The sequence below is a fragment of the Staurois parvus genome, unplaced genomic scaffold (assembly GCF_062004578.1).
Source record: "Staurois parvus isolate SC_StPar_1 unplaced genomic scaffold, SC_StPar_1.0 ptg000818l, whole genome shotgun sequence".
Classification (NCBI taxonomy): Eukaryota; Metazoa; Chordata; class Amphibia; order Anura; family Ranidae; genus Staurois; species Staurois parvus.
In genome coordinates this window covers 7,192,257-7,217,460 of record NW_028318614.1, presented here as the reverse complement: position 1 = coordinate 7,217,460, position 25,204 = coordinate 7,192,257, and the positions used below count along the sequence as shown (strand labels likewise).

The window sequence follows — 25,204 nt, the reverse complement described above, 5'->3', positions numbered from 1 at the left end:
TATTACCTTTTCTTCTTGCATGAACAGTGGTGTTACCTCAAACTTTCCCATGACAGCAGAATCCACAGCTCCTCTGGCCTTCTCGTACGCATTCCAACACACCTCGGTAGATATAAAAGTAATGTCATAAATTCTCTGCTGCGGAAAATCCTGCAAACACATAATATCCCTTACCGCCAAGCCTAGGGAATCCAGCAACAAATCCACCACGACCATCCTTAAATCCACGACATCCTTAAATTCCGGCTTCACCGTAAAGCGCAGTGAATCTCTCATTCCACGAGTCCCCATGTTCGACACCCAATCGTGTCTCGCCTCCAGATAGAATAACACCCGGAGGGTGCCCCTAAAAAAAGGGAACCCCCCGGCAGCTCTCCCAGCAATAGACCAAACCACCAAACACAGGTAACAGGATACAAAGACCATTCGGCAACAAGTGTCTGTGCAGGGCTAGCTTAAATAGGCCGCCCTGCACCTGACAGGCGTAGCCTGGGTCCTAGTGCCTGTCTAGTACTGTCCAGACGACAGGTACGCCTGGGTCCTAGTGCCCTGCCACCTATACGTCTCGGCAGACACCTACGCATGTGTAGACCCATGCGTCGCGATGGTTCCTGACATTGCCCCCCCCCTATGGGTACCCTCCGGGTGCCCAATTGATCTCTCCACTGCGGGTGACCACGCACGAATTCCCGCATAAGTCTAGGAGCATGAACATTTTGAACAGGTTCCCAAGAATTTTCCTCAGGACCATAACCTTTCCACTTTATCAGGACTTGGGTCTGGCCCCCCCTTCTACGACAGTTCAGGATTGCTTCCACCTCAAACTCTTCCTGATCCCCTACTGTAATAGCCTCTGGGGGTCTGGCTTCTCGATCTGGAAATGGGTCTGTGGCTACTGGTTTCAACAAGGAGACGTGAAACACAGGATGGATCTTAAATGTTTCAGGAAGGATCAGCTCATAAGCAACCTCATTAATCATGCGTTTCACCGGGAAGGGACCTAAGAATTTTGGTCCTAATTTCTTGGATGGACACTGTAGTTTCAGGTTAGTTGTTGCCAACCAGACCTTGTCTCCGGGCTGCAAAATTAAGTCTCCCCTTCGTTTCTTATCGAATGCCTCCTTGTTGTCCTCCTGGGCTTTAGTCATAGCTTCTTGTAGCCGTTTGTTGTTGTCCGAGAAGAACTCCAACATGCTTTGAGTGGCTGGCACCGTACTCTCTGCCAACAGGTCAGGCATGAACGTGGGATGGAACCCGTAATTTGAAAAAAACGGAGACTGCCCTGTAGCCGAGTGATTTGCGTTATTGAATGCGAATTCCGCCATGGGTAAGAGTGTCAGCCAGTCGTCCTGTACAAAAGATGTATAACACCTCAGGTATTGTTCCAGCGTCTGATTGGTTCTCTCTGTCTGCCCGTTCGTCTGAGGATGGAAGGCGGAGGAAAGCGAAAGCTTAATGTCCAGAGCTTTGCACAGGGCTCTCCAGAATCTTGAGGTGAATTGCACCCCACGGTCGGATACCACATCTTCAGGAACCCCATGTAGTCTAACTACTTCTTTGATGAAGATCCTGGCCGTTTCTTCTGCTGAAGGGGTCCCCCTTAGCGGTATGAAGTGGGCCATTTTTGACAACCTGTCCACGATAACAAAAATTGCCGTATGACCCTGGGATGGGGGTAGCTCCACTATAAAATCCATGGCAATTTTTTGCCAGCATCGTGTAGGAATGGGTAGTGGGCGTAGCAGCCCCCAGGCCTTGTTTCTGGTCGGTTTATTCCTCTGGCAGATCTCGCAAGATTCCACGTATCTTTTGCAATCCTGGTTCATCTTAGGCCACCAAAAGGTGCGTTTGAGTAACTCCAGAGTCTTTGCCGTTCCGAAGTGCCCTGCCATGGGGTGATCATGGCAGTGCCCTAACACCTGTGTCTGCACCTCCTTTGGAACCACAATCAGTCCTTCTTTCCGTATTAACCCTTCCTGGCGGGAGAGTGGCATGTCTGGCATTGTGGAACAAGTTTCAGATGCGTCCTGCAACCTAGCCCTTAGTTCCGTTTGCAGAGCCAAAAAATTACCAGCAGACAGGATGGTATCCGGTTTGACTTCCTCCTCAGGGTCCTCAAACATGCGAGACAGGGCGTCAGGCTTTGTATTCTTTGAACCGGGCCTATATGTAATGTGAAAGGTGAACCGCGAGAAAAACAGGGCCCACCTGGCTTGGCGTGGTCTTAGGCGTTTAGCTGTTTTCAAGTACTCAAGGTTCTTGTGGTCTGTGAAGATCAGGATTGGGTGAGCAGCTCCTTCCAGTAAATATGTCCATTCTGCCAATGCCGTCTTGATGGCCAATAGTTCCCGGTCCCCGATGTCATAATTGCGTTCTGCCGGGGTTAGTTTTCTGGAAAAGAACGCCACTGGGTGTAGAAGTTCCTTGGGACCCTTTCTTTGGGAGAGGATGGATCCAACCGCGTTTTCGGATGCGTCTACCTCTAGCACAAAAGGCAGAGCTGTATCCGGGTGGCCCAAAATGGGAGCGGTGGTGAACAGTCGCTTCAGAGTCTCAAATGCTTCTTGAGCTCCTGGTGTCCACTTGAAGCGATTTCCTGACTTGGTTAACTGCGTTATGGGGGAAACCAGACCTGAAAAATTCCTGATGAATTTACGGTAAAAATTGGCAAATCCAATGAACCTTTGGACGCCTTTCTTATCGGCTGGAATTGGCCAATCAAGAATAGCCGAGATCTTTTGGGGATCCATTGCGATCCCCGCAGTGGAGATAATCATTCCTAAAAACGCAATGCTTTGCTGCTCAAAGCTGCATTTTTCTGCCTTGGCATATAGGCCGTGCAGGCGCAGCCGTTCCAGAACCTTGATTACATGGTTTCTGTGGACATCTAGAGATGGAGAAAAGATCAGAATATCGTCTAGGTAGACGATAACGAAAATGTCCAAGAAATCACGCAACACGTCATTTATGAAGTGTTGGAACGTGGCTGGGGCATTGCAAAGTCCAAACGGCATGACCAGGTACTCGAAGTGCCCAAATCGAGTACGGAAAGCTGTTTTCCACTCATCCCCCTCCCGGATGCGGACCAGATTGTATGCCCCACGCAGATCCAGCTTCGTAAAGCAGACCGCTGTCCCCAGACTCTGGAATAACTCTGGGACCAGAGGTAGAGGGTAGCGGTTCTTGATGGTCACCCGATTTAATTCCCTATAGTCAATACAGGGTCTCAAGGTTTTATCTTTCTTCTCCACAAAGAAGATACCCGCCCCTGCCGGAGATGTGGAAGGGCGAATAAACTTTTTCTGGAGGTTCTCCTCAATATAGTCCTTCAGTACCCCTAATTCCTTTTCCGATAGCGGGAAGATACGGCCAAAAGGAATCTCAGAACCTGGCAATAAGTCAATGGGACAATCATATGGTCGATGTGGTGGTAGTGTATCAGCCCCTCGTCTACTGAACACGTCTAAATATTCATGATATACGGTTGGTACAATCTGTCTTAGGTTAGCGTCCTCTTCTGCACATAAGAGGATCTGGGGGGCCCGGGGCCCAGAGGCCTGGCAGTTCTTCTGACAATAGTCTGACGAAAAACTAAGGGACCCGGTTTTCCAGTCGATCTGGGGGTTGTGGGCCTGCAGCCACGGAAGCCCCAGGATCACTGGAAAAAGGGGTGACGCAATGGCGTCAAAGTGTAGTAATTCCCGATGGGAGCCCATTACGGTGGTGAGTATGGGAGGGGTCTCTTGGTCCACTAAACCTGATTTTATTTGGGAACCATCAGCCAAGAACAAATTGAGCCCCCATTTCCTGGCCTGTAATGGTATCTCCTGCTGGCGGGCAAAGTCAAGGTCCAGGAAGCAACTGCAGGCCCCCGAATCAATGATTGCAGTGGTTACCACGGTTTTCTCTGGCAGCTGAAACAAAAGGGGTACCGCTAAGTAATTGGACTGACTTATATTACTCAAGGAAACAGGAACCGAAGATCGAGACTTACATGTCTTCACTGGACAGTTTTGCACTGCATGTCCAGCTCCCCCGCAATAGAAACACAGGTTCTTGGCCCGCCGTCTCTGGCGTTCTTCTGGAGTAAGGGTCTGCCGCGCCAAACCCAGCTGCATCGGTTCTGGCACATCAGTGGAGACAACTGGTGGAACAGGAGCAGGGACGGAATGACCTGTGCCTTTGGGGGGTATCCAGGTAACTCCTTGACCCTGGCCTTGACCTGTCCTCTCAGACCGGCGTTCCCTTAACCTGCGATCAATCTGAATCGCCAGGTCGATCAACTCCTTTAGAGACCCGGGGAGGCCAACCCGAGCTAACTCATCTTTTAGGCCCTCCGAGAGTCCGACCCTAAATTGGTGACGTAGGGCGGCGTCATTCCAGTGTGTGTCCCCCATCCATCGCCTGAACTCGGAGGCGTATTCCTCCGCAGCTCGACGACCCTGTCGTAGGGCATAAAGGGTGGTTTCAGCCGAAACCGCCCGCTGGGGGTCATCGTACAGAACTGACATGGCCTTAAAAAATGCATCTAAGGTCTGTAACTGAGGGTCCTGCGTTTCCCTTAGTCTAAGGGCCCAGTCCTGGGGCTCATCCTGTAGAAGAGAAATTACAAATCCCACCTTGACCGACTCTGTGGTAAACGCACGTGGTTGCAGTTCAAAAAACAAGTAACATGCGTTTTTGAACGTTCTAAAACGTGCTCGATCTCCCTGAAAACGTTCAGGCATGGGAACGCGGGGTTCGGCTGGTGGAGCTGCAGCCGCAGCCCCACTGGGAGATTCAGAAACCGCCCTAGTGTCAATAGCTGAGGCCTGACTCTGAGGGGACACTCCAGATAACGTTAGGGTGTCAAATTGATTTTCTAACCGACTACACTTGTCCTGCAGGTTAGTTACTGCCTGGGTCAGTCCGGACAAATGTTGGCACATCTCATCCCATGGAGAAGGCGACCCTCCAGACTCAGACATGGCCGAATGGTACTGTAAGGGACCGCCTGACAGCACCTCTATCAGTCCCCCGGTAGAGCCTCCCCAGCGTGCGGAGTCTAAGCACTGGAGCACTTGTTCACCAGGGCCCCTGATGGTGGGGATGGACTTGGAGCGCTCCGGTACCAGGTCGCAACTACCAGGTATCTCCAACAGGGGTAGAGGAGTCTGACAGGGGCTCCAGGAAGCTAGGAGTCTGATGTAAGGGAGCCTAGTGATCCCTGCGGGGTGGATGGATGGATGAGCTAAATCAGAGTCATGCAGGCCGGGACGATAACTAGAGGATCGGTAAGGTACAAAACGGTAGGCAAAGGATAGTCGGGTCACACGCAGGGTCAATACCAGGAGGTCAGATCTAAACGGGAACATCCGGGAGCAGAGTCAGGCAAGCCAAGGGGTCAGGACGGGAGAAGGCAACAAGGTCAAAACAATCCAGATCAGAAGTACTCACACACAGGTAACAGGATACAAAGACCATTCGGCAACAAGTGTCTGTGCAGGGCTAGCTTAAATAGGCCGCCCTGCACCTGACAGGCGTAGCCTGGGTCCTAGTGCCTGTCTAGTACTGTCCAGACGACAGGTACGCCTGGGTCCTAGTGCCCTGCCACCTATACGTCTCGGCAGACACCTACGCATGTGTAGACCCATGCGTCGCGATGGTTCCTGACACACGGCTTCAACTACCACCTCTATGCTGATGATACTCAAATCTACCTATCCACCCCTCACCTCACCCCCACATTCTCCGCCCGCATCACTCACCTCCTAAACGACATCTCTGACTGGATGTCGCTCCATTTCCTCAAACTCAACCTCTCCAAAACCGAGCTTCTCGTCTTTCCCCCTTCCCGTGCCCCCCCCCATCCTTTCCATCACTACCAACAACACCACCATCAATCCCGCCCAGCAAGCCAAGGTCCTTGGCGTCATTCTGGACTCAAACCTTTCCTTCCAACCTCATGTCAAATCACTCACAAATACATGCAGGCAACATGATCATTCGCAACATCGCCAAAATACGCTCCTTCCTTACCCCAGACACCACTAAACTACTCGTTCACTCCCTGATTATCTCACGCCTTGACTACTGCAACTCCCTCCTCATCGGCCTACCCCAGTGCAAACTCTCCCCGCTACAGACCATCCTGAACTCAGCTGCCAGACTCATCCACCTCACCAGCCGCTCCACCTCTGCCACCCCCCTCTGCCTCTCCCTCCACTGGCTCCCCATTGCCCAACGCATTAAATTCAAACTGCTCACTCTGACCTATAAAGCCATTCACAACACTGCCCCTAACTACCTCACCGACCTGATTCCCAAGTACCACCCTACCCGTACCCTTCGCTCTTCACAGGACCTCCTTCTATCTTGCTCCCTGGTCTCCTCCTCCCACGCACGACTGCAAGACTTCTCCAGGTCCTCCCCCATCCTCTGGAACTCACTACCCCAATCCATCAGACTGTCACCTTCCCTCCTCACCTTCAGGCGCTCCCTGAAAACCCACCTCTTCAGGGAAGCCTACCCCACCCTCACCTAACAGCCGCTGCCCTTCCCTCCTCCTACCACTCCATCCCCCACAGCCATTTCCTCCTGTACCTCTACCCCCTCCCTCCTAGATTGTAAGCTCGAAAGAGTAGGGCCCTCTTACCCCTTGTGTGCTGTTTGATGTTACTGTACTGTTTCATGTATTGTCCCCCCTCTATTGTACAGCGCTGAGCAAACCCTTTGGCGCTATATAAACTCGATAAATAAATAAATAAATAAATAAAATGACTTTGTGGAAGTGTACAAAATGTGCAAGTGTCTGAATTGATGCTGGTTTGAAACCAAGAGTGGTCACAGCAATTATTGATTTGATTTCAATTTTTCTTATGTTCGCTAACTTAGCATTTTGTGAATTGGTAAAAATAAGCAAAATATATTTTTGAAAGCATTCTTACTTTACAGCATCTTTTCACACCTGCTTAAAACTTTTGCACAGTACTATATAAATACAGTGGGGATTGAAAGTAAAAATTTGTAATAATGTGCATAAAGAAGCCAAGGAAAGATGGAAAAATCTCCAAAAGGCATCAAATTACAGATTTGACATTCTTATAATATGTCAACAAAAGTTAGATTTTTTTTTCCATCATTTACACTTTCAAAATAACAGAAAACAAAAAAATGGCCTCTGCAAAAGTTTGGGCACCCAGCAGAATTTATAGCATGCACTGCCCCCTTTGCCAAGCTGAGACCTGCCAGTGTCATGGATTGTATATATACAGTGGGGATCGAAAGTTTGGGCACCCCAGCTAAAAATTTGTATTAATGTGCATAAAGAAGCCAAGGAAAGATGGAAAAATCTCCAAAAGGCATCAAATTACAGATTAGACATTCTTATAATATGTCAACAAAAGTTAGATTTTATTTCCATCATTTACACTTTCAAAATAACAGAAAACAAAAAAATGGCGTCTGCAAAAGTTTGGGCACCCTGTAAAGTTAATATCTTGTACTGCCCCCTTTGGCAAGTATCACAGCTTGTAAACGCTTTTTGTAGCCAGCCAAGAGTCTTTCAATTCTTGTTTGAGGTATCTTTGCCCATTCTTCCTTACAAAAGTCTTCCAGTTCTTTGAGATTTCTGGGCTGTCTGTCACGCACTGCTCTTTTAAGGTCTATCCATAGATTTTCAATTATGTTGAGGTCAGGAGATTGTGAAGGCCATGGCAAAACCTTCAGTTTACGCCTCTTGATGTAATCCCCCGTGGATTTCGAGGTGTGTTTAGGATCATTATCCATTTGTAGAAGCCATCCTCTCTTTAACTTCAGCTTTTTCACAGATGGCATCAAGTTACCATCCAAAATTTGCTGAAATTTTATTGAATCCGTTTTTCCTTCTACTCGTGAGATGTTCCCAGTGCCACTGGCTGCAACACAACCCCAAAGAATGATTGATCCAACCCCATGCTTAACAGTTGGACCGAGGTTCTTTTCATTAAATTCTGTGCCCCTTCTTCTCCAAACGTACCTTTGCTCATTCCGGCCCAAAAGTTCAATTTTAACCTCATCGGTCCACAGAACTTGTTTCCAAAATGCATCAGGCTTGTCTATATGTTCATTTGCAAAGTTCAAACGATGATTTTTGTGGTGAGGACGTAGAAGAGGTTTTCTTCTGATGACTCTTCCATGAAGACCATATTTGTACAAGTATCTCTTTATAGTGGAATAGTGTACCACAACTCCAGTGTCTGCCAGATCTTTCTGGAGGGATCGTGCAGTCAAACGTGGGTTTTGAATTGTTTTTCTCACAATCCTGCGAGCTGTTCTGTCTGATATTTTTCTTGGTCTTCCAGATCTTGCTTTAACTTCCACTGTTCCTGATGACTGCCATTTCTTAATTACATTCCGAACAGAGGATATTGACATCTGAAAACGCTTTGCTATCTTCTTATAGCCTTCTCCAGCTTTGTGAGCGTCAACTATTTTCAGTTTCAGTTTTCTAGACAATTGCTTAGAAGAACCCATGGTGCTGATTGTTGGGGCAAGGTCAGATGAGTCTGGGCATTTAAAACCTTTGAGATTGACATCACCTGGCTTTCCCAGACGATGATTGAGAACAATCCATGACACTGGCAGGTCTCAGCTTGGCAAAGGGGGCAGTGCATGCTATAAATTCTGCAGGGTGCCCAATCTTTTGCAGACACCATTTTTTTGTTTTCTGTTATTTTGAAAGTGTAAATGATGGAAATAAAATCTAACTTTTGTTGACATATTATAAGAATGTCTAATCTGTAATTTGATGCCTTTTGGAGATTTTTCCATCTTTCCTTGGCTTCTTTATGCACATTAATACACATTTTTAGCTGGGGTGCCCAAACTTTCGATCCCCACTGTATATATATATATGCATAGTTACATTGATCTAAGCTGGACTAATGTATCTATGTAAAAATATCAACACCCGTAATGCTTCCTTAAGTGTATAAGATCCTAAACTGATGTTTTATATTTCTTTATTGGTTTTTACTGCAGTTAAATATGAAGTATATGATAAAGTATTTTCAAAGCATCGTGGGTTTTCTGAAGAGATAACATAGGAGACACGGTAATACTTCTGATGGAGGCAATTGGAAGTTGGAAGAAATTACTGCTCTGATACATTTGCATGTGTGTGTACATTTTGTTAGTCCTTAGATATAATGTCTGCATTGTTTTTCTTTTTTAAATAAGTAAATACAGAAAAATACTTGTTGAACTTGGTGGCAATGCAGTATCCTTGTCACTTTATCTGATTTAAAATTAAATCTATAATTTATTCTAGAATCAACATTGCTTAGCTTCTCCTATGTCCAATGGTTTGGGATACAGATGGTCTTGTAATTGAGTAATGTTGTGCTAAAGGTATACAGTATCTCCACACACACAATTCTTGCATCATAATGCTTCTGATATATTCCAGATAGCTCAAGTCGTATTAGTTTTAAATTGAAGTTGTATGCTTTATGAGATTGCTTATTGGATTTCCTTGTTATATGTATCACAACATTTTTCTTGTACGTACGATTTCCTTGTCATGTCATTGCGATTACTGGCCTGTATACAATGCTTTATGTCAATAATAGAGTTATTTGAGTAAAAAAAAAATCTCAATGTCCTTCCAAGCTGTCTGTGGTAAACTATAAATCCCCCAATGTAATGGACATGAAGAGAGAAGGATGTGCTTTTAATTCAAATCAAGATGGGTGACCATGTTACATCTCTGTGAATACAGTGCAGTGATTGACAGTTGTCACTCAAAGAACAAGAAGGGTGTTACTGGCAAAATCACCAGGTGAAAATGAAGGAAAACAAGCTGGAAAATATACGGCAAAATATTTAGTGACTGGTAAGCTGCAATTAAATTCAAGTTTTGGTTTTGGGTTTAGATACACCTTAATATTTATATTAATAGAAAAGATCAATCATGACTTGTTCTCTTTAGATTAGATAGGTATATTTTTGAAGCATGAATTATACCTGACAAATGCAGATTGAACAGGGATCCCCAGGAGACCAAATCTGACCAACTGGGATCTCAATTCCATTGTCATCAAATGGACATCCTAGAATGTGGAAGCAACAAAAAGCATTTTAAACCAAATATTCTGTATAGATCAACTCTACCATAGATTTTCAGTTTTTGGTGAAGCAGCACAGGTTTTATTCCTCTATCAGCTCTTTAGAGCTTTTCTGTAGACCTAGCAGTCATCTATTCACCACACCCAGCTGGATGATAGCTTCTGAGACTAACCTGTCTTTGTTCTCCGTGTATTCTTATGAAGGGTATACCACATTACCAAAGATTTGGGGATAGCTGACCATCACTTCTATATTTATTTATTATTTATTTCAGGTACTTATATAGTGCCATCAATTTATGCAGCGCTTTACATATACAGGCATACCTCGGCTTACGAATTTAATTCGTTCTGCAGGACTTTTTGTATTGCGAAAAATTCGTAAACCGAAACACGGTTTCCCATAGGAATGCATTGAAAACCAATTAATCCGTTCCGGAGGTCAGAAAAAAGTTTAAAAAAAAAAATCTTTTATCTGTTCAAAACTGTTTATAAAGTGCACTTTAAAGGCATAAATACTGTACAGGGACATGCAGGGCTGGACTGACCATTCGTGCACTCGGCACTGCCCGAGGGCCCGGGGTCAGTAGGGAGCATTTGAGGCTTTTTTGAGTGTGGGCAAGGACACAGGGGCCCCATGATCCCCTATTGCCCGGGGGCCCCATGAGTTGTCAGTCTGCCCCTGGGGACATGATTAAAAATTAGTTTGTAAATGCATTGAAAACCAATTAATCTGTTCCAGAAGTCAGAAAAAAGTCAAAAAAATTTATATCTGTTCAAAACTAAGTCTTTATAAAGTGCACTTTAAAGGCATAAAGGGACATGATTAAAAAAAAATTCATAAATGTATTGAAAACCAATTAATCCGTTCCGGAGGTCATAAAAAAAGGAAAAGAAAAGTCTTATCTGTTCAAAACTCTTTATAAATTGCGATTTAAAGGCATAATACTGTACAGGGACATGATTAAAAGAAATTTGTAAATGCACTGAAAACCAATTAATCTGTTCGTATTGCGAAACGTCCGATCATGTAGGCCCTCTACAAAATAATCTAGAGTGGGTGACTGGGGACAAAGAGAAGGCAAATTTATTAAATATCTTCTTCAGCTCTGTGTATACAAAGGAGCATGGGGGAACTCTTGTCCATAATGGGCATGGTATTGACACAGCTCCAGATGATCCATATTGGCTCACAATTATATGATCCAAAAATATTTAGACAGAATAAAGGTGAATAAAGCACCTGAACCAGATGGCATACACCCACGGGTCCTTAAAGAATTGAGCTCTGTCATTTCAAAGCCATTGTTTCTAATTTTTAGGGACTCTTTAATGACTGGCACAGTACCACTGGATTGGCGTAAGGCCAATGTGGTGCCAATATTTAAAAAGAGATCAAAATGTGCAAATGAGGTTTAATGTTGATAAATGTAAGGTTATGCACTTGGGGGCTAAGAATATGCATGCATCATACATACTGGGGGGGGGGTACAACTGGGGGAATCAATGGTGGAGAAGGATCTGGGGGTTCTGGTAGATCACAAGCATAAAATGCAATGCCAAGCTGAGGTTTCTAAAGTGAGCAAAATCCTCTCTTGTATAGACTCCAGAGACCTCATCTGGAATATGCAGTTCAGTTTTGGACACCAATTCACAAAAATAAAATTGGGGAACTGGAGAAAGTACAGAGAAGGGCAACCAAACTGATAAGAGGCATGGAGGAGATCAGCTATGAGGAAAGATTAGAGGAACTGAATTTATTCTCTCTTGAGAAGAGGAGATTAAGGGGGGATATGATCAACATGTATAAATACATCAGTGGTTCATATAGTGAACTCGGTGTAGAGTTATTCACCCTGAGGTCATCACAGAGGACAAGGGGGCACTCTTTACATCTGGAGGAAAAGAAATTTGATCTCCAAACACGGAAAGGTTTCTTCACAGTGAGAGCTGTGAAAATGTGGAATAGACTCCCTCAAGAGTTGGTTCTGGCCAGCTCAGTGGATTGCTTCAAAAAAGGCCTGGATTCTTTCTTAGATACACAGAACATAACTGGATACTAACATTTATAGGTAAAGTTGATCCAGGGAATATCCAATTGCCTCTTGGGGATCAGGAAGGAATTTTGTTTCCCAGCAGGAGCAAATTGGATCATGCTTTACTGGGTTTTTTTTGCCTTCCTCTGGATCAACTGTGGGTATAGGATTATAACTTTTTTTTTTGGATGGAGTTTTGTCTTTTTTCAGCCAGACTAACTATGTAACTATGTGTCAGGACCGGAGCTGTGGAACGGACAGGCAGGCCTAATGGCAGGGTCATGCACCGACTGACGACAACCACCACCCACAGACCGGAGTCCCTCAGGGCGCGGAGTCTAAGTCCCAGGCTGCCCTTCACCAGGGCCCCTGATGGTGGGGATAGACTTGAAGCAGCCAGGGACCAGGTCGCAGCCCCCGAGACACCCCAGCTGCGGTAATGGCCGCCGCCAATGGCGTATAGCTGGTAGGAACCAGAAGACAATAGCGTAGTCAGGCAGGCTGGGTCGATAACAACAGGACAGACAGTACAGAACGGTAGACAAGAATAACAGGTCACAAGCCAGGTTCAGCAACGGGAGGTCAGATAAAGGGATAACGCAGAGAATAGTCTAGTCCAGCAATGGGCAAACTACGGCCCGCGGGCCGTATACGGCCCGGCGGACCTTTTATTCCGGCCCGAAGAGCGTGGCAAACATTGCTTGTCAGGATGTGTGTAGGCGGGGCAGCGTGAGGCGCGGGGCAGCGTGAGGCAGGGCAGCAGGGGAGCTAGGCTCCTCTCACAGTCCGCCCTGATGACCGGAACGGCGCGGGAACACGGCGAGAGGAACGCGTGGAGCAAAGGTAAGTGAATTGACACAATATGGGGAATGAATTACTATAGGGGGGATGAATTACTATAGGGGGGATGAATTACTATATGGGGGATGAATTACTATATGGGGGATGAATTACTATGGGGGGGTGAATTACTATGGGGGATGAATTACTATATGAATGATGAATTACTATGGGGGATGAATTACTATGGGGGATGAATTACTATATGGGGGATGAATTACTATGGGGGATGAATTACTATATGGGGGGTGAATTACTATGGGGGATGAATTACTATGGGGGATGAATTACTATATGGGGGATTAATTACTATGGGGGATGAATTACTATGGAGGATGAATTACTATATGGGGGATGAATTACTATGGAGGATGAATTACTATGGGGGATGAATTACTATATGGGGGATGAATTACTATATGGGGGATGAATTACTATGGGGATGAATTACTATGGGGGATGAATTACTATATGGGGGATGAATTACTATATGGGGGATGAATTACTATATGGGGGATTAATTACTATGGGGGATGAATTACTATGGGGGTGAATTACTATGGGGGATGAATTACTATGGGGGATGAATTACTATGGGGGATGAATTACTATATGGGGGATTAATTACTATGCTTACTATGGGGGAATATTACTATACTTACTATGGATGACACATACACATCATTCATCTACTCTTGGTCCGGCCCCCGGGTCCAATATATGAACCCATTGCGGCCCTCAAGTCAAAAAGTTTGCCCACCCCTGGTCTAGTCAAAAGCCGAGTCAGTTTTCAGGAGAGCCACGAGAGTATAAACAGAGCTTGTTGCAACACGAACATACAAGACACGAATGCAAAGGGCACGTGAGGACAACAGGCTTATATGTGATCAACCACACCCCTCTGGGGGATGGGCCGCAGAGGTCTGAAGGCATAAAAGACTCCCACCATGCTCTGCAGAAATCCAAGATGGATGCCAGCACATGGAGCAGCATAACCTCTGGGAAAAGGTAGGACCTTGACACTATGGGGTTTATTTACTAAAGCTGAAGAGTGCAAAATCAGACTCCCTTCTGCATAGAAACCAATCAGCTTCTAACCTCAGCTTGTTCAATGAAGCTTTGGCAATGAAACCTGGAAGCTGATTGGTTTCTATGCAGAAGGGAGTCTGACTTCGCACTCTCCAGCTTTAGTAAATAAACCCCTATGTAACCGGCAACTGTATTTACCGGTGATCTTCTGTGTCATTGGACACAGCTGATCACATGGTAAAAGGCCGCCGTGATTGGCCATTTACCATATGACGTGATCAGCTGTGTCCATGGGGGCACACAGGGGTTCGTGTTCTGGAAAGACATCCATGGAAGTCGTCCCAGAACCAGACAACTGCGCTGTAGCCATCCTTTGACTACAGCATGGTTGGGAACTGATTAAAGTAAAAGTCCTTGTCCTTTCTTCTGCCTCCCCTTTGTATCAATCCTGTCAGAAACTATCACCTACAGCACCTACCTCCTTGCCTACTTGTGCACCAACTAGGACCCAGTGAACACGCAAAAGAGTCCTCACTGCACTTACAAGGACATTGACTGCCTGGGCAAAGCTTCCAGATTTTTTTTTTGTCAAAGCTCAATTGAATAAGTTAAGTTAGAAGCAGATTGGCTACCATGTACAGCTGCACCAGATTTTGCACTCTCTGGATTTAGTAAATCAACCCCAGTGTGAGGTGGGTGGCAAAACCGCAACTCAACCATCTGGTTTTACCCCTGGCTGCACGTCTGAAAACATCTAAGATGATTCACAATTTAAGAGAAAGTTGTTACAATTGCAATAGGTATAACAAAGCCAGGATAGATACAATGTCACGCACCTGTATGTGGTGGTGGTGGTTGCTGACACTTGAAGCAGCATTGTCCAGCTTCCAGCACCCAGTCCTCTCTAGGGCACTCAAGATTAGGACATGGTAGAAAAGAGCATTCTACGACTCCATTCTAAAAAAAGCAAGATGAGTGCACAATGCAGAGAATTTAGATAACTTCCACTGGGGGAACCTCCACACGACTATAGAAAAGAAAAGCAGAGCCAATCTAAGTGTAGCATCAAAGCGTTATTTATTTGGAAACAACAAAATGGCAACTCACAATGTAATGGAGTTATGTAACACTGCTGCAACAAGCCGGTCCAGTCCCACTGATCCAGCTGTGGTGGATACCGAAAGGAGCTCCTGGCAGTGCTGGTGGCTATCAGAGGAAGTGCCAACGCTTTGATGCTACACTTAGATTGGCGCTGCTCTTCTTTTCTGTTTGTTCCAGTGCAGAGTCCCTTCTAGCTCTTCAGCAGCAGCCATTGAGTCAAGCATACTGACACCATGTGAACTTTTAAAAACTTTTTCTTTTTTGCCTTAAACCACTGAATCCACTTGGACTCCATTTCTATCAGTGCACCAGACATTACCTTTCCTATTACATGACTATAAGATATCACATTGTATGACTGCCAAATGTCATGATTTATAAAATGAGAAGCTAGAATCTTAGAAGTGTATAACAATATTTACAACAAAAAAGAAAAATAATTTGGAGCCCTACAGACCTGACACAGACATGATGTGCATCCATTTTCATCCCGGCTAAATGTGGCACCATGAGGATAAATATTACCTTGGAATTCACAGCCATCTGGAGGTAAACAGCGTTAATGATATGTTCAGAGACAGGTAGGCAAAATAATAACAAGAAAAACAAGAATATCTAATCAGAAAACAAGACCTGATTGGCTTATCCAAGTAACCGCATGTTTCAAAGAGTATACTATGTGCTACAGCGATTAACCTGCAGTCCGCATGTACCTTCACTACCAATTACCAAACTGAATTATTGAAAGTTGTAGAAAAATGCAGAGACGGTCATTTGAAATCTAACCAATCTTCACTTGGATTGAACCACAGAAACTCTTATTAGTTGTAATTTAGCCCTGGTTCACACTGAATGCGATTTAAGTGTTGCAATTTGGTCCTGTTTAAAGCACAACTCTCAGATTGCAGGTGCGATTGCAGTGCCATTTACCTTATAGCCTATGAGAGTTAAAAAAGTAATGCAGGAAGTATGTTTCAAATCGCGCTACTTGAAATCACACCTATTAGGACAGTGCCATAGAAATTTGCGACATGTCACACCTGAAGTCACACGGGTGTGAACCAGGGCTTAGTCCTAATTGGTTCCATATTTTTGCCTTTCTCTAATAATAGATGTTACAAAATAAGGAAAAGCCAAAACAAGTATAAAGCTGAATAAATGTTCTATGTAGATTGACCTGTAAAACAGTGCTGGCAGCACCTGCCTACACTGCTCTTGAATTCCCCCATACCCATTCCATCAATTTAAACATGAATATTTGGCAAAGTTATTGTTTGTGCCTATGTGTTCTATGATGGAAGTATCTAACAGTGGCTGGATCAAACATGTTCATCTGACTATCAAAGAATATATAAAAGCGAGCGCATATACATAAGAAGCAAATGTTCTCGGTAGCTGCTAGCACTATAAGGCATGGACAACAATCACAATAGACGTTTCAAAATATATAAAAGTGCAGCGCTGTGACATATACGAATAAATATGAAAAAATTATATTCAATTCATAAAGTAATTAGTGCACAATATATAAAGTGCTAATTAGTGCAGTATATGTGCGTTAAATGAATAAATAAATGTCCATATCAATCCTTTTGATTTCAATCAAAAAGGTAAAAAAGATAATTCAGCAGAGGTAGTCTTCAATTAAGACACAATATATCCTTGTGAACAGTTGTGAATATATCTTTAAAGGTAATCCACCACTTCTGATGGGTGTGCACTCACCAGAACTTTGATGTATACAAGCATTGGTTACAATCTGTCACATCTGGGTGCAGGAGTAGAGGAACAGTTTAAGGGTTATTAATCCAGCATCCTCACAGTACCGGTGGTGCGTGTCTCTTTAATCTGGGAAAGATTGCAAATAGCTAGACCCCTTATTACATAGAGGTCAGCTGCGCTTATCCCACATATATGGGTATCAGGGTAGACAGCCACATTCAGGATACTCTCCTCAGACCTTCCAAAATGCACCATATGCTTCCCTCCATCTTTAATGATGAAATGATGAAATGTCCAGATATGGACATTTATTTGTGAAATTAAAGGAATGCGCTAAATGAACATATCACTAGATAAATAAAGAAAAAATAAAAAATAAGTGAAAAGGTGTTGATAAATAAATAAATAAATGTCCAAAAAATATATATGTCCAAAAAATATATATGTCCCAAAAATATTTTGCAAATCAAATAGTGTCCACACCGTGTCAAATCCACCACCAAAGAAGTTGGATCACTCACCAGAACTCAATGCTGATCAACAATTGGACCAGCAAAAACACTTTTGCTCTGGGAGCAGTAGATATCAATTAAGTTTTTGGATGCAATACTCTGCAAACAAGAGAGAATAAGCGCTGGGTCTACGAGTAGAGGATCCGTGGTAGACGGTGGTGTGCCTATATACTGTTGCTCGAATCAATGCCCATGAAACTGGTGTCGGTGTAGATACCTTAAAATGTGAGTGTGATTTATACATTAAAGCTTTTAAATAATTTGAAGCTTGCTGCACTATGATCTCTTCTTTTTACTTTTGAACATGGTTCCAATGATATGGAGATATACGATTTAGAGATGATATATACCTCTTGAAATTATCCATAGCTTTGAATGGTGGCGATTCATCCTATAGGATATCGGCTGTTTGCAGAGTATTGCATCCAAGAACTTAATTGATATCTACTGCTCCCAGAGCAAAAGTGTTTTTGCTGGTCCAATTGTTGATCAGCATTGAGTTCTGGTGAGTGATCCAACTTCTTTGGTGGTGGATTTGACACGGTGTGGACACTATTTGATTTGCAAAATATTTTTTGGAGATATATATTTTTGGGACATATATACTTTTTGGTGCATGGATGTGCATTGAGGACCCATAGGGAATAACTGGGCACAGGTACCATAACATTCGGCAACATATAAAGAAACACAAACACACACACACGTGTGTAATTATGCCCTAAAATCAAGTAGATCTTTTTAAGTTGGTTTATAACGGGCTCAGATTCTGACAAAGAGACCTAATTTTCTGAAAACTTGGCTATCCACCACATCTGTGACATTTTTTGAAATTGTTACTTAGCCAATGGAGACTAATTGGTTCTGATTGAAAACTATAGTAGGTTTTGGTAATTTTATTTTCATTTCATTCAATAACAGAATTTTTTTTCCATCTCTATAGTATCTTTATTGTACTCATAAGCATTCCATATGGGATGCAGTGTGTGCTGTGCATGATGGCGTGTCTAATAAGAAATGATTGACTGCTCCTGTAAAATCAAGATGGCATCATCTCTACTTGGAGAGGAGGGAGGGTTCCCTCCTCAGAGTCATTTAGCTGTATGTTTGTATAACACAAGATTCTGATATGCAAGTCTGTTGTCAAAGCAAAGCAATGACCCAATATTTGATACCCTAGACTACCAGACTTGCACCTGCAAATGGCTAAATATTAAATATGTATATGCAACATTTCATATTTACCTGACTTAAAAGTAATACATATTAAAGCAGTATTGAAATAAAATTTTAAAAAACATTGACAGGTAAAGTTTTTATAACAGAAAAGACCCTAGTGGTCTCCTTTGTCATAAATGCCTCTCCCGGCCTGTCGGTGGTAATGTAATCTGAGCCTCGCATGCGCAGCTCATTGTACATTTATGGCACCTGCTCTTTGCTGGTGATTTGACGGGAGTGACAACATGGCAGCCCAGCCATTCAAGCGACCGGAGAGAATGAACCCGGAAGGAAGACCAGATAAAGATAGAAGCCCCCTGGACCAGCTGGAGTGGTGACAGCACAGCACTAGAGGGCTGGTTTGACAGGAAAGTCTGAATAATGTGCTAATAAGCGGTGCATACTAGCACAATATGGCATAAACCTCCTGGGGGCCCATTAAAAAGAAAAAATTAAGCAGAGTTTAATACTACTTTAAGACATGCACTTTATTAAAATCCTGAACATTATACATAATTAAAAAAAATGCGTATTCTCTTAAAACTTTATAGCTGAAATATGAAACCTGGAGTTGTGCCATTTAGTAAATTAAAGGAAACCTCTTTTAATTGAAAAAATATAACAGACCTAGATGATACAGATCAGCATTGTAATGTATTGTTGTTAAAATGATCTTTCCATTTCAATCTTCAGATAGCTAAGATTCTTTCAAACTGACAAACATTTCAGATATCAATCCCTTCGAGCTCTTACATCCCAGAGGCATTCTGTAAACTGCTTGTGAAATCCCCCATAATCTCATTTGGTAGGCTCATTTCCTTTTCAGAAAGTCTGCCCAAAGCTTAATGAAAAATGCCAGGCATTCACAGTAAAAGGGGTTTCACTTTTGGTGACATGCTTATTAGGTCCATTGGACAGCTAAAAGAATGTCAGCTGTGTGACTCCTTCTTATCCCAACACTGAGATTGCTTATGTGGTGACAGTGAAGACAGGCCTGCCAATTTGTAGTCAGTTTGATAAAAGAACAATGCAAACGTCAATATTTTTAGAATAGAAATGGGTAATAATCTGTAATAACATTTTTAAAAAATCCTTGTAATCTATATAGTTCACCTACAAGGATGTTTTTTCCTCGTCAAAAGTGGAGTTCTAATCCAATATTTAATTTTAAACAAATGTTTCCAATTTGTAAGAAACTTTATGACTCCTTCGGCGTATCATATCTTAGGACGATTAGAGGCATATTTGAAGCTCACCCTTAACAGTTTGCGTTTTTGATTGGAGCTTTCTGGAAGAGAAAAACTAATCTCTCCTAAACTCATCTAAACTGTACAAAAACACTTTATCTAGCATTTTTTGGGGTTTTTTTCTGCCAAAGGCATTGCATTTTTTAGACCCAGTTTGCATGGAGCCCAAATGTTATAAAACAATACAGTACTTTACATACCTGGGCATTGCAAGCAGCAGTCTGACATGACAGGCTCAGTGCATGCTACTGGAGGACACACAGGAGGGATACAGGTGATATTTCCAGCCTATAGCAGCAATCAGAACATTTCAATCAAGGTCATACAAACAAAAAGTCAATGCATACATACAATAAATATCCTTATAATCAATAAACGGGAACGTGTTAACCAGGGGCGGACTGACCATTTGGAAACTCGGGCGCTGGCCAAGGGCCCGGGGTCAGTAGGGGGCCCCATGAGATGCCCCTGGTACCTTTTTCATAGGCTTTTTTTGAGTTTGCGCAAGGACACAGGGGCCCCATGATCCCCTATTGCCCGGGGGCCACATGAGTTGTCAGTGTTAACATAGTTGCATAAAGTAAATGTAAGTCCTAACCTTCTCTTTTTTTTTCTTCTTGTTTCACTGTTAAACATGCAGTCAAAAGCATTTTGTTATATCTGTTCCATCCATACAAAAAATACCCGTTGATCCTGCCAGGAACTCAGTGCTTTCATTTGCTGTTTGCAGTCTCCAAGAATTATTAGGAAGTGTGCTAGGACTACATAACATCTCCTACTGTATTTTGTAGATGATGAGGTGGGGAGGTGTTCTTTCTGTCCAAGCGTGACAATACTGCTGCTCCACATATATAGTATATAGCACACACCCCCAAAGGAGCAGCTGAGAATATACCCAGATCTCCCACATTTTACAGAGGCTCCCAGACACACAAACACAGTGCCATTCACACAAATAATTCAGGCTCAGTCTAGGGGGATGTTTTTTAACTATTAGTTTCTAAATAACTTGAAACAGGTGAGGGCTTTAGGGTCACAAGATACTCCAAAATGTTAACATCAATAACAGAAGGACAGCTTCTCACTAATCTTCTCTAAGCAGCCTTTCCTGAAGGTAAACAGGGATAGCCAGTAAATCCAGGACTCTGTAAGATTAGTTCCAGTCCATATAGCATCCTCTGGCACTTTGTTCCTTTCTAGCACTTGCACACCCAAAAGTACACAACAAGGCCATTACTTACAATGTCCCAAGAGCTGTCTTCCACCCAGCATCCACAGGTACAGTGGGGATCGAATGTTTGGGCACCCCAGCTAAAAATTTGTATTAATGTGCATAAAGAAGCCAAGGAAAGATGGAAAAATCTCCAAAAGGCATCAAATTACAGATTAGACATTCTTATAATATGTCAACAAAAGTTACATTTTATTTCCATCATTTACACTTTCAAAATAACAGAAAACAAAAAAATGGCGTCTGCAAAAGTTTGGGCACCCTGCAGAGTTAATATCTTGTACTGCCCTCTTTGGCAAGTATCACAGCTTGTAAACGCTTTTTGTAGCCAGCCATGAGTCTTTCAATTCTTGTTTGAGGTATCTTTGCCCATTCTTCCTTACAAAAGTCTTCCAGTTCTTTGAGATTTCTGGGCTGTCTGTCACGCACTGCTCTTTTAAGGTCTATCCATAGATTTTCAGTGTCTGCCAGATCTTTCTGGAGGGATTGTGCAGTCAAACGTGGGTTTTGAATTGTTTTTCTCACAATCCTGCGAGCTGTTCTGTCTGATATTTTTCTTGGTCTTCCAGATCTTGCTTTAACTTCCACTGTTCCTGATGACTGCCATTTCTTAATTACATTCCAAACAGAGGATATTGACATCTGAAAACGCTTTGCTATCTTCTTATAGCCTTCTTCAGCTTTGTGAGCGTCAACTATTTTCAGTTTCAGTTTTCTAGACAACTGCTTAGAAGAACCCATGGTGCTGATTGTTGGGGCAAGGTCAGATGAGTCTGGGCATTTAAAACCTTTGAGATTGACATCACCTGGTCTTCCCAGACGATGATTGAGAACAATCCATGACACTGGCAGGTCTCAGCTTGGCAAAGGGGGCAGTGCATGCTAAAATGTTCTGCAGGGTGCCCATTTTTTTGTTTTCTGTTATTTTGAAAGTGTAAATGATGGAAATAAAATCTAACTTTTGTTGACATATTATAAGAATGTCTAATCTGTAATTTGATGCCTTTTGAGATTTTTCCATCTTTCCTTGGCTTCTTTATGCACATTAATACAAATTTTTAGCTGGGGTGCCCAAACTTTCAATCCCCACTGTAGATCTTCAATGAAGTACTGGTCTGGATCCATCTGCAGACCAGTACTTCAGGATGGTACCCTTCAGCTAATAATCATTTAGCAATCTTCTCAAGGCCCTCAGCCAGGGGTGTATTCACCATGAGGCAAACAAGCAGTTTGCCTAGGGCAGCATTTTTCGGGGGGCAGCACCGCCTCCGAGAATAAGGGATACGCGCAGCATTGGGATCAGGTGGGATCTGCGAGAGGCTGCGGATTGCTTGACTGTGTATGCAGAGCGCAACTCTCCTTCCCGGGGATGTGCAGAGCTGTGAAGGTGAGTGTGTCTCTCATTGGCCAGGTGGAAGGGGAGTGGCAGGTGTATGGGGGGAGCAGTGGAAGGTTCTTTCAGTGGGTGGGGATGGTCATTGTTAGGCTCTTTCCTTCGGGGGCATTGGTGTTGGTCGGTGTCAGGCTCACTCTGGGGGGGGAAAGGTTAACGCTGTTTTTTGTGTTTCCTAAGGCACCACTGCCCTCAGCCAGCATCTGCTGAGGCCCAGACAGCAATTTTTTGTGTCACTAGCACAAAGCAGCCTCAGGAGAATTGGAATGCTCCCTGGAGAGGAAAGAACACTCAAACAGCTCCCAGGGATTGGCTGGAGCATGAAGAACATTCATACTGGTCATTTGACTCAACCTGACATATATTCTGGAAGCTTCTTCCAGAAGCAGTTGAGAGAGATCAAACACCTACCTAGGAAACCTTGACCAGAAAAAAACAATAGTTCACTGCTCCACTGACTTCAGCAAAAAAACAAATATTAAATTTAGCCTAGCAGCCAAACTAGAGGGGGCTACATATGGTGAGTGAGAGCTGTCACTCAGGAAGTTACTGGCAGGATCACCGGGTGAAAAAAGCCTGGAAAAAGTAAAATGCTGCAACTGCATCTAAGGACCGGTAAGCTGAAATTTATTATATTTTTGTTTTTGGGATTAGATGTCCTTTAGGAATGTTGAAATGCAAAAAAACTTTGGTACAATATACATTTTGACATAACTTTTTTAGTTTGAAAAATACATTATATACCTTGCAAATCAGTCTTATAGCATGTTACACTCTAGGGCAAAGACTGATTAGTATATCTATTATGAGCAGGAGCCACAAACTGAGGAAACATAGTAAACATTTTTGTAAATTTAAGCTTGGCCATAGATGGATCAAAATTCGCCCGGTTCAACAGGGACCAAATGATTTTTGATGCACATACGGCCATCCCTATTCAACAGAGGTTAAATCATTAGATCACCTTCTGTCATACAGAACTGTGGTAAAACTTTCCATGATCACCAGCTGCAGCAGCTGATAAGTGTATTCTGACAGCGGAGGAGTTGCACACTCAGAACATAATGTCTCAGAGGGGAGGATTCCTATTAGAGATGAGCGAAGTATTCAAAAATTCGATTCGGCGAATTCGCGGAATAAATTTGATTTGAGTCGAATATATTCGCTGCGAATTTAACTTATAAAAAGGGTGTTTCTAGGCTTCAGAGAGCCTTTATATTAGTGCAGAACACTGTACCTTTAATTTAAATGCCCTTGGAGTCTGCTGGGGAAGAGAAATAATACTGTCAGTCAGTATGACATGCAGATGAGTGCCGTCGATCTTAGAATCACCGCACACTTCACTCATTTGGGCAGTCACGGGGCCAAAACCAGAGTGTGGAGCCACAGTGTGGCGGTGGAGGCAGCAGCAATGGGAGGCCATACAGCACCCTATGACAAAATGGAACCCACCAGCAGTGTGAGGAGACCTGAAAGTGGCACATGGCAGAGTGTGGCGATGGAGACAGCAGCAATGGGAGGCCGTACAGGGACCCATGACACACTCTGGACCTGGCAGCAGCATGAGGAGGCGGTACAGGGGCCCATGACAGATTACGGGCCTGGCAGCAGCATGAGGAGTCGCTACGGGGGCCCATGGCAGATTACGGGCCTGGCAGCAGCAATGGGAGGCCCGTAATCTGCCAGCACCCTATGACAAAATGGAACCCACCAGCAGTGTGAGGAGACCTGAAAGTGGCACATGGCAGAGTGTGGCGATGGAGACAGCAGCAATGGGAGGCCGTACAGGGACCCATGAGACACTCTGGACCTGGCAGCAGCATGAGGAGGCGGTACAGGGGCCCATGACAGATTACGGGCCTGGCAGCAGCATGAGGAGTCGGTACGGGGGCCCATGGCAGATTACACGCCTGGCAGCAGCAATGGGAGGCCCGTAATCTGCCAGCACCCTATGACAAAATGGAACCCACCAGCAGTGTGAGGAGACCTGAAAGTGGCACATGGCAGAGTGTGGCGATGGAGACAGCAGCAATGGGAGGCCGTACAGGGACCCATGAGACACTCTGGACCTGGCAGCAGCATGAGGAGGCGGTACGGGGGCCCATGGCAGATTACGGGCCTGGCAGCAGCAATGGGAGGCCCGTAATCTGCCAGCACCCTATGACAAAATGGAACCCACCAGCAGTGTGAGGAGACCTGAAAGTGGCACATGGCAGAGTGTGGCGATGGAGACAGCAGCAATGGGAGGCCGTACAGGGACCCATGAGAGACTCTGGACCTGGCAGCAGCATGAGGAGGCGGTACAGGGGCCCATGACAGATTACGGGCCTGGCAGCAGCATGAGGAGTCGGTACGGGGGCCCATGGCAGATTACACGCCTGGCAGCAGCAATGGGAGGCCCGTAATCTGCCAGCACCCTATGACAAAATGGAACCCACCAGCAGTGTGAGGAGACCTGAAAGTGGCACATGGCAGAGTGTGGCGATGGAGACAGCAGCAATGGGAGGCCGTACAGGGACCCATGAGACACTCTGGACCTGGCAGCAGCATGAGGAGGCGGTACGGGGGCCCATGGCAGATTACGGGCCTGGCAGCAGCAATGGGAGGCCCGTAATCTGCCAGCACCCTATGACAAAATGGAACCCACCAGCAGTGTGAGGAGACCTGAAAGTGGCACATGGCAGAGTGTGGCGATGGAGACAGCAGCAATGGGAGGCCGTACAGGGACCCATGAGACACTCTGGACCTGGCAGCAGCATGAGGAGTCGGTACGGGGGCCCATGGCAAATT

The 25,204-nt window shown here is 44.3% G+C and overlaps 1 protein-coding gene across 1 annotated transcript in view; it reads right to left on the bottom strand.

Moving 5' to 3' along the window:
- The window catches only part of VWCE (von Willebrand factor C and EGF domains), a 132,039-nt gene that overhangs the window by 44,867 nt on the left and 61,968 nt on the right, over nt 1-25,204 (bottom strand). Inside the window, exons 15-18 of the mRNA XM_089654996.1 lie at nt 19,991-20,078; nt 15,549-15,634; nt 14,827-14,947; nt 9,985-10,070 (exon numbers count right to left, since the gene is read on the bottom strand). Coding sequence (XP_089511122.1) covers nt 9,985-10,070; nt 14,827-14,947; nt 15,549-15,634; nt 19,991-20,078 — 381 coding nt within the window. The remainder of the gene's footprint in view (nt 1-9,984; nt 10,071-14,826; nt 14,948-15,548; nt 15,635-19,990; nt 20,079-25,204) is intronic.